The 21,593-nt window shown below is 43.4% G+C and overlaps 1 protein-coding gene and 1 long non-coding RNA gene across 2 annotated transcripts in view; one reads left to right on the top strand and one right to left on the bottom strand.

The window, feature by feature from the left end:
• The window catches only part of Scd5 (stearoyl-CoA desaturase 5), a 149,089-nt gene extending 147,523 nt beyond the window's left edge, over positions 1-1,566 (bottom strand). Inside the window, 2 exon segments of the mRNA XM_074041893.1 lie at positions 1,364-1,494; positions 1,496-1,566. Of these exon segments, the coding sequence (XP_073897994.1) occupies positions 1,364-1,494; positions 1,496-1,566 (202 nt within the window).
• Positions 1,149-18,248, top strand: LOC141410939 (uncharacterized). The gene is made up of 4 exons (XR_012435745.1): positions 1,149-2,215; positions 8,038-8,219; positions 12,559-12,671; positions 13,845-18,248. It is a non-coding gene; the product is annotated as an uncharacterized lncRNA (long non-coding RNA).
• Positions 18,249-21,593: the final 3,345 nt, after the last annotated feature.

Raw genomic sequence — 21,593 nt, 5'->3', positions numbered from 1 at the left:
TGTAGGCCCAAAGTGACCACATGGAGAGGAATGATCTGGTCAAGAGATTCTTTATTGCTGGGTGGGAGAGGGAGAGAGCCAAGAGAGAGAAAGAGAAAGAGAAAGAGAGAGGGGCAGGGGCTTAAATACCCCTCAGTGAGACTCGGCATGATCTGATTGGTTAGGATCTTATGGTTCATGCTGATTGGAGGTTGGGGCAGAAGGAGGATTCAAGCTAGACTTGAGGCAGGACCTTGACCCTGGAAAACAGAAGCTTAAGGGTGCAGTAAGAACTGAAACCTACAGCGACATTATTGCCAACAGCTTGTGTTTCCTTTGCCCTCCTTCCTTAGAGAGTTCAGAAACTGTAGCTAAAAGGGCTTCTTGGATGACCTCTTCAAATTCTCAGCCCTCCACATTAGTGCCTGTGCCTTTTGTCCTGCCTACTGTCACTTTGGTGGCAGAAGCCAAAGCCAGGCATTGGGGCCGAAACGCCTGCTAGGTGGCTCAGAGATTAGCGAGGCAATCGCTTGCAGGGCAAGCACCATGTCCTGGGGTCCTGGAAGGGTGGTGCTCAGCTTCTGGGCTCCCTTTCCTCCAGATGGCGGTGTAAGGAAGAAGGGCAGCAGGACAGCCAGACGGTGCACTCAAAGGTACGGGATCGACTCGCAGTGGCCACATTGGGAAAGGGCCTGGACAGGACTCTGCCGGCCACATTCAGAGCTTGGTACTGAGGACAGAGTGTTCTAGTCATGGGCTCCATTGCTCCAGTAGAAACGTCTAGAGTCGGAGAACTGCAACCAGGCATAGAAGAAAACAGAGCGGGAACGGACAGGCGCCTCAGAGAAGCAGAAAGGTAACTGGTTTCTTCCATCTGGTACGCAAAAAACCAAGACTCAACCCTGTGCCAGGTTTTTCCTCCCCATACCGCCCTCCACTCCCATTCCTGTCCTTAACTCGAATCCCAAGGCCCGTGACCCCCAGGGAGACCGAGAAGTTGAAAGGCAGCAGATAGGAGAACCCCGAGGAGCCGCGCGTGTGACCTAACCTGCCCTCCCTTCTGGGACCCAATTCAGCCTGTGTCCAGCCTGTCCCTTGAGCGCCTAGGCGCACCGCGGAGGCGTCGCAGGACTCCGGGTCCCTCCATCGCCATCAGGGGCCAGCAAAGGCGCTCACTCTGGCAGACCCGGGATGAGGGGTGGCAGAAGTTGAAAATACCGGGACAGGAACACCTGGCCGTCCCAAAGGGCGGAAAACTGGGTGACTAAGGGACCGGAGAACGTGGGGTGAGAGCGGAGGGCGTTGCTGGCAGTCCCCTGCGGGGCGGCGACCTCGCGCGCCCCCTGCATCGTGCTGGGGACGCAGGGGCGCCGACGGCACTTACCCCAGAGCAGGGTGAGCGGCTTGGCTTTGGGTGTGAGCACCAGGGAGTACGCGGCGGCCAAGTGGAGCAGGCTCTGGACGACGTTTCTCCAGACCATGTGCAGCCGCCGTCCGCGCGCGCCCGGCTTCTCCGAGTCCGGCACGGATTTCCTCTTTGGCATCGCAGAAGGACACCTTCCCCGCGTCGGTGGCCGGGCTTGGCATGGCTGGGGAGACGTGGCGCGGACGTCTCGCGTGACGGTGGGCGCTCCTGCTTTTAGCTGGATTCTCCGCACCTTGCGTCCGCGGCTCCTTCCTTCTTCTTCAGCGATCAGATGGGCTTGGGATGCCAGTGGTGGCGGTTGGCATCTGTTTCTGGCGTGCCACACGCCCGCTGCTGAGCCTCCACTCGGCTAAGAGGAGGAGGCGGGAGCGAGGGGCCGTAGGGGGCGAAGAGGAGCGGAGACCCGCAGGCGTCGTGGAAAGAGCCGCGGCCCGGCGCAGGAGGAAGCAGGGAAGAAAGACCCGCGGAGCTGCAGCCAACCAGGCTCTTAAAGAGAAAGGCGCCCCTGGGGGAACTCCGGAGCCCACTGAGTAGGAGTTGGCAGCTCCAGGCTGCAGGTGGAGGCCGAGTGGGATAGGGCTCTTGGACAGAAAGCCTTCCTGCAGAGGGGTCACGGAGTGGCTCACAACACAGTTGTGTGTGTGTTCCTTTTGGAGAAGCCCCTTCTTGCCCCACCTTTTTTTCCCCCTTCAACGTTGGAAAATTTTAAATGTTGCTTGCCAGATCCACAATCAGAATCTTAAATCCTGTGACTGTCGGCCGGGAAGGTCCGTTGGGTCAGCGGAGGAACGGAAGGCAGAGGCTTAATTTGTAAGTGATCCAGGCACCCAACGCCTGTTGGCTGATACATACATGATTTGGGGCAAGTTAGCAACCAACAGTACCCTGCCAACGAATTGGTCCATCAGTTCCACAGCTGTTTATGGCAAATGCTCCTTAACCAGGGACTTCCCTACTATTTCACTGGCCCTCCATGACAGAACAGTATCTCAGTACTACTGGAAAAAATTTTTTTCCTCAGCCTTGGAAAAAATCAGACAGAACTTAAAATTAACCTGTGAAAAATTTGTGTTTGTCCATTTCTCCTCTCCTAAGCAGATGTGCTAGTTGCTCAGAAAATGGGGAGAAGGGTGAGCTGGAGTCTCAAACAGGGCCTCTTAGTTCTAGTTTTAACGCACAGTGATCCATCTCAGTTCTCTGGAGCAAATGTCTTTACCTGGAAAACAGGACTAATCTTGTACTATGCCTTCCTTCCAGTATGCAAAGTCTATGTATGTGAAAGGGTGACATTATGTTGACATTAACAATAGGAAAAAATGCTGATATTTTGATTATCCATTGTTAGGGATCCTTTACAGAATTCCAGGAGAGGGGGAAAAAATCACAAAGGACCAACTGCATGAAAGGGCCATACATGAGTATCTTCTTGATAGCAGATCTGATCAACCAGATAAGACATTTTGTCTAATTCAAGACTGAAGCAAGGGCTGTGGCTTATGGAATTGGAGCCTCTGAGCCACTGTCATAGTGATGCTTCAAATGGAGCTGAAATTATAGAATGAAAGGCAATTTGCCTGAGGACCAGAATTTCACTGTAGAATGCCCAGTGAAACAACAGAACTGGAGGGTGTGGCTTTCATCTTCTTTTCATGCCTCCTCTGCTCCTTCCCCCTCCTGTGTCAGCTCTGTGGCTCTCTAGTTCATATTGTCTTCTCTCCGGGGTAAATGAGGCCTTTCTAGATTATTGTAAAGACTCGCCTTCTAGGAGCCAAGACTGATCAAACAAATGTAACCTCTTGGGTATGACCTTGGAAGGACAGGAAAATTTACCACTATCAGAAAACAATTTGCATTAGGTGTCCAACATACATACAAAGAGTCCATGGAGAGCAACGAAATAGTTCTTTACTGGCTCCAGTAAGAACTGTTGGGGTTTGGATATGAAGTGTACCCCAAAAGGCTCATGTGTTGAAGTGCCTCTTCGCTTGGTGGTGCTATTGAGAGGTGATGGAATCATGAGGCCACTAAATTCATTGATTGATTAATCCATTGATGATTTCATAGCTGGAGGAGCTATTAGAGGGGCCTAGTTGGAGGAGGTAGAACACTGGGGCTGCCTTAGAAGAATACATCTTGTACCCTCCCTGTCTCTGCCTCTCTGCTTCCTAGAGGCCATGAGATGAACACATCAGCCTCCTCTGTCCCATGCTCCTGCTGTGATGATGTTCTTTTCACTAGAGCCCAAAGCAACAGAGTCAGCTGACCAAGGACTGAAACATCTGAAACCCTTAAGTTGCTTTTCTCAGGTATTTTGTCACAGTGATAAAAAACTAACATAAGTACCTTACCTATTTTTTAAATTTAGGGAAATTCCATATGTGCATATATATGCATAGGATATATTTTTAGCACATTCACACCCGCTATCCTATTCCCTTAATCCCCTCCCTTCTCCTTTCCTTTTAAAAACAACACTTGATGAGTTGATGGTATCTCCTTACATATATAAGTAACACACTTTGCTCCTCTTCACACCTCCACCCTTTCCTGTTGAAACCGCCCTGATGACCCACAGTGTCCCTTTTGCTCTCAAGTTGCATTATTATTATTTTTATCATGTAAGACCTAGATTCTGCATATAAGTGAAAACACGTGATATTTGGCCTTTTGAGCCTGGCTTATTTTTCTCAATATGATGATCTCCAGTTCCACCCATCTTCCTGCAAATGGCATAATTTCGTTCTTCTTTATGGCTAGGTAATACTCAATTGTGTATACATACCACACTTTATCCATTCCATTCATTGGTTTTTGGGCACTTAGGATGATTCCACTGTTTGGCTATTGTAAATAATGCTGCAATAAATGTGTATGCTGACTTACACTCCTTCAGATATATGTCCAAGAATAATATAAGAAGGTCATAACATAAGGCAGGTTTATTTTTTAGCTTTTTGATGAAACGTCATGCTTATTTCCATAGTGACTCGACTGACATTCCCAACAGTGTATGAGGGTTGCGTCCCCCCACCCCCCATCCCCTCTATACACACACCACCCAACCTCACCAGCATTTGTTGCTGTTTGTTTTCTTGATGATAGACATACTAACTAGGCTGAGATGGAATCTGAATATAGTTTGATTTGTATTTCTTTTTTCACTAAGGATGTTGAACATTTCTTCATCTGTTTATCAGTCATTTGTACTTCTGAGCATCGTCCATTTAATTCACTTGCCCATTTATTAATTGAATTATTTGTTTTTTTGATATTTAATTTTTTGAGCTCTTTGTATATTCTGGATATTGATCCTTTATCTGATGGTAAATGTCTCCTCTCATTTCATAGACTATTTTCATTCTGTTAATCGTTTCCTTTGATGTGCAGAAGCTTCTTAATTTGATGCAGTCCCATTTGTCAATTCTTGTTCTCATTTCCTAGGTGACTGGAGTCCTATTTAGAAAATACTTGTCTATGCCTGTATCTTCAAGAGTTTTACCATAGTAGTTGCAAAGTTTCAGGTCTTCCATTAAGATCTTTGATCCATTTTGAACTGATTCTTTGGGCAGGGTGAGAGATAGGAGTCTAGCCTCAGTCTTTTGCATGTAGATAACCAGTTTTCTTAAAACCTTTTGTTGAAGAATCTGTCTTTTCTCCAACATATGTTTTGGGCTTCTTTGTCAAAAATCAAACATGTGGATTTATTTCTGGGTCATCTACTATGTTCCATTGGTTTTCATATCTGTTTTATGCCAATACTTCTTTGGCTCTGTTGTGTAATTGCAAGACCAGTATTGAGAAACATCCAGCATTGCACTTTTTACTCAAGATTGCTTTGGCTAGGGCTGGCGGAGTAGTTCAAGTGATAGACTGCCTGCCTAGCAAGAGTGAGGCCCTGAGTTCAAACTCTAGTATCAAAAAAAAAAAAAGATGGTTTTGGCTATCTTTTGCACTTCTATATGAATTTTAGAATTGATTTTTCTGTCTCTGTGAAGAATGACACTGAGATTTTGATGTGGATTGCACTGAACCTGTAGGTTGCTTTGTGTAGTGCAGCCATTTTCACAATATTAATTCTGCTGATCCATGAGGTTAGAAGGTCTTTCCATTTTCTGGTGTCTTCTTCAATTTCTTTCTTGAAGGTTTTATAGTTTTCATTGTAGAGAGGTCTTTCACCTCTTTAGTTAGGTTTGTTCCTATTTTTTGAGCTACTGTGAATGAAATTGTTTTTTCCTAATTTCTTTCTCAGCCTGTTCATTGTTGGTATGTAGAAAAGCTACAGGTTTTTGTATGATAATTTCATGTTCTGCTACTTTGCCAAAGGTGTTAATCAGATTTAGGAATTTTTTGGTGGGATCCTTAAGGCCTTTTAAGTATAGGGTCATAATATCTGCAAGTAAGGATAATTTGACTACTTCTTCCTACTTGAGTTCCTTTTATTTCTTTCTTTTGCTTTATTTCTCTGGCTAGGAATTCTAGAGTGGGGAGAGTGGGCACCCATGTCTCATTCCTGACTTTAGAGGAAATGGTTTCAGTTTTTCCCCATTTAGTATGGTGTTGGCTATAGGTTCATCATACACAGCCTCTATTATGTTGAGATACATTCCCAGTTTCTTCAGAGCTTTTATCATGAAAGATTTGAATTTTGCCACGGGCTTTTTGTGCTTCTATTGAGATGATCATATGATTTGTATCCTGTATTCTGTTTATGTGATATATTATAAATATTGGATTTGTGTATATTGAACCGTCCTTGCATTCCTGGAGTGAAACCCACTTGGTCCTGGAATATGATCTTTTTAATGTGTTGTTGAATTCAGTTTGGAAGTATTTTCTTGAGAATTTTTGCTTCTATTTTACTAAAGGAAGTGGTCTACTAAAGAAAGTTGTCTTTTTTTGTTGTGTCTCTATCTGTCTTTGGTGTAATGGTGATACTGGCCTCATAGAATGAGTTTGCTATGTTCCTTCCCTTTCTATTTCACAGGATAGTTTGAGAAGCATTGGGAATAGTTCTTATTTAACGGTCTGGTAGAATTCAGCAGTGAATCCATCCAGTCCTTGGCTCTTCTTTGTTGGGAGACTATTACTGCTTCAGTATCATTGATTGTTATAGGTCTGTTTAAATGGTTTATATCCTTTTGGTTCAATTTTGGTAGGTCAAGTACATCTAGAAATGTGTCCATTTTGTCTAGATTTTCCAGTTTTTTGGAATATAAGTTTTTGAAGTATTCCCAAATGAGCCTTTAGATTTTGTTGGTATTAGTTGTGATAGCCCCTTTTCTACTTCTAATTTTATTGATTTAGGTTTTCTTCCTCCTTCTTTTAAAAATACTTTATCTATTATATAAGCTGTTCTATCTCAAATCTATCTCAAATGAGCATCTCTTTCCTCCAATGGGTCAGACTAGATAGGGCCAATCTTTGCAGCTGGCTCCTCATGATGGAGAAAGGGATGCTTTTGTGTGATGGGGAGGAGAAAAGTGCCCTTTAAGTCTTCATAACATGCCTGTGAAATGATGGCTAGATACAAATAGTCTCTCCAGGTCCAGCCTCAGAGTGAAATATGATACAAGATATAAGATGTCCTCTTGCTAATAATGACTACTCTTTGCAGCGTACTATGCCATCAGGGTCACTGCCTCTTTTCTGTCTTGCCTCAGACCTTAGTATATTTTCTTAGCTTCTGTTCAGGTCTCCAGAAGTGAATGTGTATTCATCCCATGAAGGCAGGGGGGACAACAATGTAACAGTAACCTTTATCTTGTCAATAAATAATTACCAAAAATGTGATAAGAGCTATAATATTGGTATGTACAAAATAAAAGGAGGGAGTAGTTAATTCACTAGAGAAACCAGAAGGGGAGACTTATATTTGGGTAAGGATTTTAAAATGTATATTTAGTTATGGTAAAATAGACATAACCTAACATTTACCATCTTAATCATTTTTAAATATACAGTATTAAGTTTATTCACATTTTGTGTAATCAGTATCCAAAACTTTTTCATCTTGCAAAACTGAAACTCTGCACTCACTCAACAATAATTCCCCCTGCCCCATTTTTCCTTCTTCTCAGCTGCTAGTAACCACAATGCTACTTTCTATAAGTTTGAATCTCAAGATATCTTACATAATTGAAATCATAGAGGTTTTGGCTTTTGTCACTAGCTTATTTCATTTAACTTAATGTCTTCAAGGCTTGTAGCTTATATCACAATTTCATTCCTTTTGAAGGCTGAATACCATTCCATTGTATGTATAAACCACATTTTGCTTATGTGTTCATCTGTTTGTGGACACTTGGGTTGCTTCCACGTTTTGACCATTTTGTGAACAATACTTCAGAGAACATGGATGTACAAATATCCCTTTGAGATCAATCATTTTAGATATATACCCAGAATTGACATTGTTTGGTCTTACCGTACTTTTATGTTTAAGTTTTTGAGGTCCTACCACAGTTTTCCATAGCAGTTGTACCATTTTGCAATCCTACCGACTGTGTACAAGGGTTCTCAGTTTTTCAGAGCCTAACCAACACTTATTTTCTGTTTGTTTAAATGACAGTCATCCTAATTAATGAGTGTACAGTTATAACTGATTGTGATTGCTTAATTTCCTTAATAATTAGTGATGTCAGAGACACTGTATTCTGAAGAGAGAAAGAAAGGAAGAGCATCAGGAATCACAAAAGAGGTGGCAGGACAGTAAAAAACACAGAGAAACTGAGGCAACAGAGAAGAGAAGCAAACAATTCCAACCCCCATCCTGGACTTCTTAGGAGGGGCAAGAAGCTGAAGATACAATCACAAGGTAAGCTGGAAGGCCCTAGTGACAGACTGGCAATTCTAGCTTCATGATAAGCCCACACCTCCCACAAGCCTTAAACCAGGGTGGGAATTTGGTAAGACAGTGATTGCTCTAGTGGAAAGACTAATCTCAGTGAAGAAAGACACTAGCATGGAGGGAATAGCAAGATGACTTCCTGAGGGTGGGCCTATTGTTTGAGACTGAGCTCCACTGGGGTTTGGAAACAAGGGCCAATCATGGCTCCAGGAGTCTTAGAACACCCTGCCACAGCATCTGGGTGGGAGATAGTCACAAGAGGTTGTCATGGAGAGGGAGAGGGTCTGATATGGTCCCACAGAGAGCTCCTGTAGCAAAAGGGCAGTTGGAGGCCCCACCCTCCCTAGCAAGGAGAAGTCCCATCACCCGAGGGTTGTGGTGAAAACAAAGCATGGAGCTTTCTCCTGGCTGTGTGTGTTGGCTGCTATGTAGGATAGAGCTCCCTCTGAATTGCATAATATCCCAGTCTCCTCCTTTACACAGGGAAGAGATCTGCTGGGCTGGATCTGAAAATACTGAGGCCCACCCCCAGAAACTGAATCCTGGTGTGTTTGCTGCCAGGCTGGTCTGAGAGCCCTGAGCCCAAACCCTCCAGCGCCTCCTCTTCCCCTCAAGGAAGTGAATTCCTAGACAGGGCCTTAAGCACTGAGACAAGCAGGCAAAGCAACTAGGTTCCTCAGTTCTCCCCTAACTTGTGCAGAACCCTCTGACACATTCAGGGTTTCCCCAAAGGTATGGACACTTACCACCCCAGGGGACACAAACTGGGGACTTACGGGAGCAAGTGGGGACCTGCTAGGCCCACAGGTTATAAACTCCCTGCAGCCAGCAGTAGCCCCCAGGATTAAGGAAGGGAAGCTGCTATAGTAAAAGCAGACTAAAAGCAGACAACTGACTCGGTTATAAGAGTCTCCAGCTACTTTACCTCAATCTGAACAGTGCTGAGGATCAGGCCTGGTGCCCTGAACACATTGGGGCTATACCCCTAGTCCAATGGTGAGAAATAGCACCTCAACCTGGCCACTACACTGTCCTGCCTGAACATCGAGAATATTTTAACTGAAAAATTACAGGCACATGGCTCAAGCCTGTAATCCTAACTACTCAGGAAGCAGAGATCAGAAGGACTCCATTTTCAGGCCAGCTCAGGCAATAAAAGTTTGTGAAATCCTATCTTAATCAATAAAAGCTGGATATGGTAGGTGTGCCTATCACCCAGCTATGTGGAGAAGCACAAAAAGGAAGATCATGGTCCAGGCTGGCCAAGGCATAAAGACAGACCCTATCTCTAAAATAACCAAAGCAGTCAGGCACTGATGGTTCATGCCTGTAATCCCAGCTACTCTGGAGACCGATGTGGAAGATCATGGTTCAAGGCCAGCCTGGGCAAATAGTTCTTGAGACTCTGTCTCAAAAATACCCAACACAATAAAGGGCTAGTGGAGAGGTTCAAATGGTAGAGAGCCTGCCTAGCAAGTGTGAGGCCCTGAGTTCAAACTCCAGTACACCCCACAAAACTTCCAACCAATGACTTGGCCTGAGCTGTGCAAATCCCAACACAAAAACACAAAGAATATGAAAAGCAAGGGAACATGTCTCCTCCAAAATTCAGTAACTCCACAGTAACAAAAACTAATTACAGTGAAGTGGATGAAATCTCATACAAAGAATTAAAAAAAACTATTATAAGAATGATCAGTTAAATTAAAGATGATACAAACAAACATCTTTTTTTTTTTGGGTTTCTTAAAGCATGTCGTTTTTTTTTTCCTTTTTCTTTTATTATTCATATGTGCATACAAGGCTTGATTCATTTCTCCCCCCTGCCCCCACCCCCTCCCTTACCACCCACTCCACCCCCTCCTTATCCCCTCCCAATACTCAGCAGAAACTGTTTTGCCCTTATTTCTAATTTTGTTGTAGAGAGAGTATAAGCAATAATAGGAAGGAACAAGGGTTTTTGCTGGTTGAGATAAGGATAGCTATACAGGGCATTGACTCACGTTGATTTCCTGTGCATGGGTGTTACCTTCTAGGTTAATTCTTCTTGAACTAACCTTTTCTCTAGTACCTGTTCCCCTTTTCCTATTGGCCTCAGTTGCTTTTAAGGTATCTGCTTTAGTTTCTCTGAGTTGAGGGCAACAAATGCTAGCTAATTTTTTAGGTGTCTTACCTATCCTCACCCCGCCCTTGTGTGCTCTCGCTTTTATCATGTGCTCATAGTCCAATCCCCTTGTTGTGTTTACCCTTGATCTAATGTCCACATATGAGGGAGAACATATGATTTTTGGTCTTTTGGGCCAGGCTAACCTCACTCAGAATGATGTTCTCCAATTCCATCCGTTTACCAGCAAATGATAACATTTCGTTCTTCTTCATGGCTGCATAGAATTCCATTGTGTATAGATACCACATTTTCTTAATCCATTCGTCAGTGGTGGGGCATCTTGGCTGTTTCCATAACTTGGCTATTGTGAATAGTGCCGCAATAAACATGGGTGTGCAGGTGCCTCTGGAGTAACAGTCTTTTGGATATATCCCCAAGAGTGGTATTACTGGATCAAATGGTAGATCGATGTCTAGCTTTTTAAGTAGCCTCCAAATTTTTTTCCAGAGTGGTTGTACTAGTCTACATTCCCACCAACAGTGTAAGAGGGTTCCTTTTTCACCGCATCCTCGCCAACACCTGTTGTTGGTGTTGCTGATGATGGCTATTCTAACAGGGGTAAGGTGGAATCTTAGCGTGGTTTTAATTTGCATTTCCTTTATTGCTAGAGATGGTGAGCATTTTTTCATGTGTTTTCTGGCCATTTGAATTTCTTCTTTTGAGAAAGTTCTGTTTAGTTCACTTGCCCATTTCTTTATTGGTTCATTAGTTTTGGGAGAATTTATTTTTTTAAGTTCCCTATATATTCTGGTTATCAGTCCTTTGTCTGATGTATAGTTGGCAAATATTTTCTCCCACTCTGTGGGTGTTCTCTTCAGTTTAGAGACCATTTCTTTTGATGAACAGAAGCTTTTTAGCTTTATGAGGTCCCATTTATCTATGCTATCTCTTAGTTGCTGTGCTGCTGGGGTTTCATTGAAAAAGTTCTTACCTATACCTACTAACTCCAGAGTATTTCCTACTCTTTCCTGTATCAACTTAAGAGTTTGGGGTCTGATATTAAGATCCTTGATCCATTTTGAGTTAATGTTGGTATAGGGTGATATACATGGATCTAGTTTCAGTTTTTTGAAGACTGCTAACCAGTTTTCCCAGCAGTTTTTGTTGAAGAGGCTGCTATTTCTCCATCGTATATTTTTAGCTCCTTTGTCAAAGACAAGTTGGTTATAGTTGTGTGGCTTCATATCTGGATCCTCTATTCTGTTCCACTGGTCTTCATGTCTGTTTTTGTGCCAGTACCATGCTGACAAACAACATCTAAATGAATTCCAAGAAAACTCTTTCAATGAACTGAATGAAATAAAATACAGGACATGAAAGGAGAAGTCGATAAAGATATAGAAATTCTGAAAAAAAATCAAACTGAAATTCTGGAAATGAAAAGCCCAAAAAGTAAAATAAAAAACTCAATTGAAAGTCTCTCCAGTAGACTGTATGACTATCAGGGCTTGAATCTCATGGCCCACATGAGCTTGTCCTAGAAATCTAACTGAGGGCGATGGGAGATGCAGAAAGGACAACAGACAGCAGACGAAACATGCATAAAGCTGGGGCCAGGGAGGCTGTGTGCTGGGATGGAGACACACCAGCACCCCCACCTCCAGTGAGTTTATCATACACAGTAGCAACATGAGGCGGAGAGGCATTTCTCAGGGGAGGGGGGCGTGACACCGTGATCCTCAGAACAGGAGAAACCTGTGACAGCTTCTCTCCAAACCTAAACATTAAAGGAAAAAACAGCTGTACTGCATCTTGCCCACTCTGCAGTTGAGGCTGTGCCAATCAAGCATGCAATTACTGGGCATAACTATACTTGGTCCCTTCTGTGGTTTGGGGCTGTGCCAAACTCAAACACGCAGCTTATTCAATATATCTGTCAGCTCCCAACATCCTGAGCACCTGAAATTCCTGCATGTGTCATCTGTGCTTCATATTTGGTGACCACGAAGGGACCAGCCAGCACCTGAGGTTGGTATAGGTTGTGCCAAACTGGGAAAGTCTGCCTAGGAATGTGACTGTGAGAGTCTGGCACTCTGGTGGAGTCTATTTTCCAGGAGAGACCACCACCACCACCACGGCCTAGCTACAGTGGAACTCTCAGGTCGACCTTTTCTCTCTCTCTCTCTCTGTCTTGTTAAGGAGGATTTCTCCCTTGGGAAACTGAGGAAAAGCTTCAAGCCCACTACAGATGTATAGCAGGCAATCTGAGGGAACTCGGACGACAGGTGGGGGATTATGCTACACTGCCAATGGTACGTGGGTGGAACCTGAATTCAGTGCACCAAGGCTTTTTCTTTTTTCCTCTCCTTAAACGCTAACTCTCTCTTTCAAGATCTGACCTGCTTAAGGGGGGGTCTGAAAACAGCCAGTGGAAAGGAAAGTTTGCCTTCAAGCCAAAAAGGAGTTCTGGCCAGGGCACTCCCTGGTGTCACCCAAAGGCTGGAGATGCAACTTCCTGACCTGCCCTGAGGCTCCAAAGGCAGCTAAATCTCCAATCCCTCCAGCCATGTCCGAGGCAAACAGACAATCAGATCTCTTATGTTTCCTTCATGGCTTCTGTGGCCTGAGAGTGGAGGTCACCTCTTGCTTCCAGTGCTCCAGTACTGCCTTTGAGCAGGATCAACCTGGACAGCAGGGATGACCAATAATCTCTCATGGGTTGAGCCTGGAAACTCTCTTTTCCCCCAACCCTCTGCCTCTCCTTCTCCTTTCCCAGGCAGTTCAGGATGAGTGGCTCTCCCCTCTTTTGCACTAAAAAAAAATAGCAGTGAGCTTCTTTCTTCAGGGAGTTTGGGGAAAATCCCTACAGGCACCAGAAAGTGCTAATCTCCAATTTAGGCTTAACTGTCTTTGTGAAGCATCAGATTAACTGGTTAAACAGGTTCTGCAGCCTGCCCTCAAGGAAAAAAAAAAAAAACAAAACAGTTAAAAGGCAAAAACTTCAGGTCTCTGTTTTTGCTCCTTACCAGAGCAAAAGCCTCCAGATGCTATCTCTCTCCTTTCACAGGAAGCATATATGCCTCACAGGATATATAGAGGGACAAAAGTCTACTTCATCAAGAGTCCCCATCCATGCCTCTACATGGGTCCTCCTTCTGGCCATGCAAGCCCTCTTGGTTACTTTGATAGAGTTATTCTTTAAATTACAAGCGTTCAGCTGGTAGAGGAGAACAAGGCCTATGTGGGTCACAGGGCAAACAGGCAAGTCAAAATAGATGAGAGATTGGTCAAAGATCATCTCAGGGGGGTGGGTGCAACTGAGATATCTGTAAATCCTCCACAGCTTTACCCACAAGTAGCAATGGAAGAAGCAAGGGAAAGTGGGAAGCCCTCTCCTACTAGAGTTTCTCCTCATCTGGGGACACATAGATAAAAGGAGAAACTTCTGTTAAGATGACCAATTTTCCTTTGTTTCCCTTTTTTAGATGGAGAATCAAGTCTCAAGGATCCAGGAAGGATCCCCCCTTGCCTGCTTATTAAAACATTGGAAAGATCTTGATCCAGAAAGTCTTCAGCAAAAGTGATTCAAGTTTTACTGCACCCAGGCTTGGCCACAGTATTCTCTGGGAGATGAGGAAAGATGGCCAGAAGAAGGGAGCATTAATTATAATACCATTCTTCAATTAGATATGTTCTGTAAAAAGGAGGGAAAGTGAACTGAAGTTCCATATATTCAACTGTTCTTTTTCCTAAGAGACCACCCAGAATGGCTAAACAAATGCAGGCTAGATACCCAGACCATGGTAACCGTTTGCAAAAAGCCCCCAAACTCCCTTGAACCAAAAAACCCATCCAATGCTCCATCAGCTCCCCCTCTTCCCCCTTACCCAGCTAGATGTCATCCCACAGGACTCTACCCACTCCAGTTAATTCCTGGAGGGGGTAGGAATTAGATGTTCCTTTTAGAGTGAGTGAACTTAAGGAAATAAAAAAAGGATTTAGGAAATTACACAGAAAACCCAAATCAGTACATCCAGGCATTTAGAGAAGTCAGCCAAAACTTTGAACTGAGCTGAAAGATGTAATGTTATTGCTATCTCAGACCCTTACTGCTCTGGAAAAACAGTGGGTACTAGGTCACAGCTGGAGACAATTATCACTTAGATAAAAGTGGCCTGTCTCAGACTGGGCCCTCAGGAGGAGGAGGAGGGGGAGGGAGAAGAAAGACAAAGGCATTGAATACCTAAAAGGGAACCTCGATTCCCAATTCCAATAGGAGATCAGGCAGTACCTAGGTATGACCCTAAGTGGGATCCTGGAAATGACAAGGATGAATGGAGTCATAACCATTTCATCCACTGCATTCTTGAGGGTCTAAGGAGAGCCAAGGTAAAACCTCTTAATTACTCCCAAGTCACAGCTATACAGCAAGGACCCTTAGAAATCTCAGTAGCTTTCCTACAGAGACTTAAGGATGCTTTACAAAAGCATATCAACATTGTACCAGAGTCACAGGAAGAGGAAATCATCCTAAAAGATAAATTTCTAACACAGTCAGCACTAGATATCCATAAAAAGCTTCAGAAACTGGTGGATGAAGGGAGCAGAGATCTGGACCAATTGGTCCATGTAGCCATGTCTGTATACTATAACAGGGATTTAGAAAAAGAAAGGAAGAACCTGGAAAAGGAAAAGAGAAAGGATAAGCAGCAGGAGGCTCTGATTGCAGTGCTCAGAGAGGCTTCCCCAGGGCAAAGTCCAAACCTGAGGACATGTTTTCAATGTGGCCATTTTAGGAGGGAGTGCCTCCAGAGAAAGCTACCTCCAGGACCCTGCCCCATTTGTTGGGGAAACATTGGAAGGCACACTGTCCCCGGTTCCCAGGGGAACCAAGGCCAGAGCCTCCCACCCAATGATGGGTCCCTGGGCCATAAAAGCAGGGGGGGCCCGGGTTAAGCACAAGGTCAGCCTCCTTATCAATACTGGAACCAGCATCTCAGCTATTCCTTTCTCTCCCAGACCCAGGTCCTCCAAAAAAATGACTGTTCCAGGCATATCAGGCCAGCCTCTAGAGCATTATTTCACTCAGCCTTTAGCCTGCTCCTGGGGAGATTTCCACTTCTGTCACTCATTTTTAATTGTCCCAGAAACCCCTACTCCTCTGCTAAGGTGAGACTGTCTATCTAAATTGGGGGTACAGCTCCTTTTACCCCCAGGAGAGTACTTTTGCTTGCCCCTAATAGAAAAACAAGTAGACCCCACAGTGTGGACAGATGGACACACTGTGGGATGGGCACGAACAGCTGTCCCAGTCCTAATTCATCACAAGGACCCCTCCTGGTTTCCCCATAAAAAACAATATCCTTTAAATCCAGAAGTTAAGGAGGGACTAATTCCCATAATCAAAGACTTAAAGAGACAGGACTGCTAATAGAATGCTCCAGCCCATACAATACTCCTATTCTTGGTGTCAGGAAGGGACCTAACAAATGGAGGCTAGTCCAGGATCTCCACCTGATCAATGAAGCAGTAGTGCCTCTCCACCATGTAGTTCCAAATCCCTATTAGCTTTTACCTCAAATACCTCTGGGTACTGCTTACTACTCTGTCCTGGATTTAAAAGATGCCTTCTTTTGCATTCCCTTACACCCTAAAAGTCAACCTATCTTTGCCTTTGAGGATCCCACAAGAAAGTCTGGACAGGTCACTTGGACTGTCCTCCTTCAGGGATTCAGAGACAGCCCCCACCTCTAACCCAAGACCTGGCAGAATGGCAATATCCACAAGCTATTCTGATACAATATGTAGATGATCTCCTGCTCTGTGGACCAAATGGGCCTGTCATTTCACAAGCCACTGAGTCCTTACTAAACTTCTTAGCAGATAGAGGTTATAAAATCTCTAAAGAAAAAGCCCAATTGTGTCACTCTAGGGTTACATATTTAGGTCTTGTCCTGGAGAAAGAAATGAGGTTTCTAGGAGAAGATAGAATCTGTCCAATCCTGATGTTTCCTCTACCTAAAACTCTAAAGCAATTGAGGGCCTTTTGGGGGCTCACAGGATACTGTAGAATTTGTATCCTGGGATATGCAGACCTAGCCAGGCCTTTATATCAAATCCTTAAGGAAGCACAGAAGGATACCCAGCCCTTTATTGAGTGGGATGACAATGCATTCCACAGGTTAAAAAAGGCTCTTATGCAGCTCCTGCTCTGGGTCTCCCAGTACAAGACAAGTTTCAGTTATATGTCTATGAAAAGGGAGGACTGGCCTTGGGCGTGGTGACTCAACTCTGGGGCCTCACTCCCCAGCCAGTAGGCTACTTAAGCAAAGAGTTATATCTGGTAGCCAAGGGATGGCCAGGATGCCTTAGAGCAATGGCCGCAATAAGCCTTTTAGTACCTGAAGCTCAGAAGCTTATCCTAAACTGTCCCCTAATGGTTTATACCCCACACGACCTAGGGGGAATTTTAAACTCAAAAGGAGAACTTTGGCTATCTGACAGCTGTCTACTTAAATACCAGACCCAGCTTCTGGTAGGGACAGAAATAACTTTAAAGAACTGTCAGATCCTAAATCCTGCATCCCTTCTACCAGAGGGAAAGGGAACTCCTGAACACTCATGTGAGGAGGTACTTATGGAAAATTATGCTGCCCAACCTGATTTAACTGATCGGCCCTTAAAAAACCCAGATCTAGAATTATACACTGATGGCAGTTCCTTTGTCAAGAATGGTGTCAGACATGCAGGGTTTGCAGTTGTGATAGAATTTGACATCCTCAAATCAGGTCCTCTTCCTCCTGATACAAGTGCTCAATTGGCAGAATTAGTGGCCTTAACAGAAGTGCTAAGACTGTCAAAAGAACAGAGAGTCAACATCTATACAGATTCTAAGTATGTCTTCCTGATCTTGCATGGTCATGCAGCTATCTGGAAGGAAAGGAAAATGCTAACTACAACAGGAACAACTTCCCATAGAGATAAAAGGGAGGTTACTTTATTAGTTTTAGGGATAGCAGCATTAGTTGCAGCCCTTGCTGGAATCACTTATGGGGTGATTGCCAATCATGTAACTGCAAAAATCCTAACAAAGTAGTAGAGGACACCTCAGACCAGGTAGGCCTTGCTATTAAAGACATGCAAAGTCTTTGTCGTCCCTTGCCTGTAAGGTAATAGACCACCACCTGGCCCTAGATTTTCTTTTGGCTAAACAAGGGGGGGTATGTGCCATCGCCAATACCTCCTGTTGCACATATATAAACACTTCAGGCATTGTACAGGAACATGCAGATTACATTCTCCAACAGGCTAAGTGGCTTCAGGAGCAATCTCTTGAAACTCAGGTTTCTACACAGGTGTGGGAACAAATAAAATCCTGGCTTCCCTGCAGGACTTGGTTCCTACACTTTCTGGGGCCTACAGTTGCCATTATTCTCTTGCTTGTGTTTGGGCCTTGCATTTTAAACTTATTTGTCAAGTTTGTTTCTTCTTGCCTAGAATCCATCAAGCTATAAATGCCTCTGATGGAGATGAAATGACCTACTACCGCGGTCCCCTTGAATCCTTCTTATGGTCAGCCCTGATGCTGCGGGCCCCTTCATCACCTCGTCAGCAGGAAGCAGTTACAGAAGAGACTTCATCATCCCTGTTCCTAACAGTAGTTGGGGCAGTCACAGAGAGGGGGGACTTGAAGGATAGACCACAGGAGGTCAAGGAGACACTTCTCCTCCCTAGGAAACACCTGTTTGCATCTGAAAGGTATCTCCGCCCTCAGGCAATGCAAAAATAGGCTATAAAACCCACTCCGCACCATGGCCCACAGGATCTCTGGTTTCTGGGTCTCCCTGTACTCCCCAATATGCAGTCTTTCTCTTCTCTTCACTACAAATAAATTCTCTACAAATAAAATCTTTTCAACCTCTGCTGTTAGAGTCTGTCTGTACTTTCATTCTCAGAGCGGGCTCAAGAACCCTGAGCACCTGAAATTCCTGCGCGTGTCATCCGTACATCAATGTCAGGCTTCAAGTTCCCCCGTAGTTAGTTACCCATCCAGGTGTCACCTGGCTTTCAGGTCCTTGTTTGGGGTGCCACCTGTTGTGTGTCACCTTGCTCTCAGGTCCCTGTTGGGGCAACAGCTCTTGTGGCCTGCAAGAGCTTGTCCTAGAACTCTAACTGAGGATGTCAGGAGATGCAGGAAGGACAACAGACAGCAGACAAAACATGCATAAAGCTGGGGCCAGGTAGGCTGTGTGCTCACAGCCTCCACCTCCAGTGAGTTTATTATATACAGTAGCAACATGATGTGGAGAGGCAGTTCTCGGAGGGGGCATGACATTGTAATTCTCGGGAACAGGAGGAACCCGTGACATTTTCTCTCTGAATGTAAAAATCTTAGGAAAAACAGCTATACTGCATCTTGCCCACTTCTGCAGCTGAGGCTGTGCCAATCAAGCATGCAATTACTGGACATAACTATACTTGGTCCCTTCTGTGGTTTGGGGCTCTACCAAACTCAAATACACAGCTTATTCAATACACCTGTTGGCTCCCAACACTTGAAGACAAGGTAGATGTGTTAGAACATCCAATGAAGGCAGAGGAGAAAAAAATTAAAGAAGTATAAATATAACATGGGACACCATTAAAAGATCACATCTATGATTTTTTTTTTGGTGTTACTGGGGTTTGAACTCAGGCCTCACACTTGGTAGGCGACTTGAGCCACTCTACCAGCCCAAAAATCTTAAAAGTGTTTGATGTCCCTGCTGCAGAGGAGCTAATACAGTAACCTTAAAACAACAGAGGTCAATATGGGAAGGTGACTGGAAAGTAGTGAAGAGGACTGGTAGAGATGAATTAATTCAGGTTGTAATACACTTGTGCATAGCTGTATAGCTATCCTTATCTCAACTAGCAAAAATGCTTTGTCTTCTTATTATTGCTTATGTCTTCTCTTTAACAAAATTGGAAAAGAGAACAAAACAGTTCTGCCTGGAAGTGAGGGGGGTGGTAGGGAGAGGGAGGGGGCGGGGGGACAGGAGGGAGAAGTTGCCCAAACAATGTATGCACATATGAATAAATGAGTAAAAAAAGTTAAAAAAAAAGATCATACCTATGAATCATAAGCATAAAAGAAGAGGCACAAACTAAAGGCATAGAAAACATTTTCAATAAAATAATACTGAGAAAGAGATGGTCATGGAGGTACGAGAGGCTTTTAGAACTCCAAACAGACAAGAAGACCAGAAAAGAAGCTCCCCATATCATATTATAATTAAAACATTAGGCATACAGAACAAGGAAAGAATAATGAAAGCTGCAAGAGAGAACAGCTACGTCACTTGCCTTTGCAAACTCATCAGAATCACAGCAGATTTCTCAACAGAAACGCTAAAAGCGAGGAAGGCTTGGAATGATATATTTCAAGCCATGAAAGAAAATAACTGCCAACCTAGATTACTGTACTCAGTAAAATCATCCTTCATAATTGAAGGAGAAATAAAAACCCTGTATGTTAAACAAAACCTAATATAATTAGTATAATAGTATACCAGCATGTAGAAGATACTTAAAAGAATCCTACATGCAAATGAGGAAGAGAAACACAACCACAAAAATATGGGAAAGAATAAATCTCACTAGACAAGTAGATAAATAAGCAAATGAGGGATAAGGAAGAATCAAGTACTACTACAAAGTTAATAAAGTGGCAGGAATCACTACATATCTTTAATAACTCAAAGTGTTAATGGCCACAATTCTCTAATAAAAAGATGGCAGGTTGGATTAAAAACAAGACCCTTCCCCCAAATAGTGATGTTGAACATCTTTCTATGTGCTTATTATGTGCATTATATGTGTATCATTTTTGAGAAATGTCTATTCAACTCCTTTGCCCAGTTTTTACTAGTGTTTTTTTAGTCATAGGAGTTCTTTATATATTTGGAATATTAACTCATCAGGCATATGATTTGCAATTATTTTCTTCTATTCTACAGGCTCCATTTCACTCTGTTGGTGCAGAGGTTTTTAATTTTGATGCAGGCCAATTTATCTATTTTTACTTATGCTGCTTGCTCTTTTGGCATCTTATCCAAGAAATAATTGCCAAAATCACTATCAGGAAGCCTTTCTTCTAAGTTTTCTTTTTATAGTTTTAGCTCTTCTGTTTAGGTTTTTGATCTATTTTGATCTAATTTTTGGCGGTACTGGGGTTTGAACTGGGGCCTCATGTTTACTAGACAGGTGCTCTATCCCTTAAGTCACTCCCCAGCACTATTTTAAGTTTTGTACATTGTACAAAGTAAAGATCCAACTTCATCATTTTGCATGTGCATATCCAGTTTTCTCAGCACCATTTGCTTTTCCCCATTGAATGGGCTTGGCACTCTTGTTGAAGATCATTTGACCAAATAGGTGAGGTGGGTTTTTTTTGTTTTTATTTTTTGTGGTACTGGAGTTGGAACTCTGGGCTTCACACTTGCTAGGCAAGCTCCCTACTACTTGAACTACACCGTCAGCCCTTTTTTGTGTTGGGTATTTTCTAGATAGGGCTCCTCAAACTATTTGCCTGGGACTGGCTTTAAAACGTGATCCGTCTGATCTCTGCCTCCTGAGTAGCTAGGATTACAGGCATGAGCCACCCAAGCCTGACTTGTAATAAGTTTTGAAATCAGGAAATTTGAGACCTCCAACTTTATTCTTCTTTTTAAAGATTGTTTGGCTATTCAGGGTTCATTGAGATTATGTATGATTTTTAGGATGGATTTTCTAATTCTCCAGAGAATTTTTCTAGTACCACCAAAGTTTTGTATTTTTAGTAACTTACACTTGCCAGGCAAGCACTCTATTACTTCAGCCACATTCCCAGCCCTGATGTTAGGGTTTTGATAGAAATTACAATAAATATGTAAATCACTTTGACTGGTTTTAACATCTTAATGATATTAAGTCTTCCAATCCATGAACTTGAGATGTCTTTCCATTTATTTGTGTCTTCTTTAATTTCTTTCCATGACATGTGGTAGTTTTGTAGTTTTAAGTGTAAAAGTCTTCTGCTTCCTTGGTGAAGTTTACTGGGTAAGGATTTTGAAAGATTGTTGCCTAATAGAAATGTAGCATGAGCCATAAACTTTTTAAGCTTTCTAGTGGCCACATTAAAAAAGTAGGAATAAATAGGATAAATTTTAATAATGTTATTTATCTCAGTATACCCCAAAGATTATCTTTTGAAT

Source organism: Castor canadensis, chromosome 9, assembly GCF_047511655.1.
Source record: "Castor canadensis chromosome 9, mCasCan1.hap1v2, whole genome shotgun sequence".
In the NCBI taxonomy this organism is placed as follows: Eukaryota; Metazoa; Chordata; class Mammalia; order Rodentia; family Castoridae; genus Castor; species Castor canadensis.
This window is presented reverse-complemented; position numbering and strand designations above follow the sequence as displayed.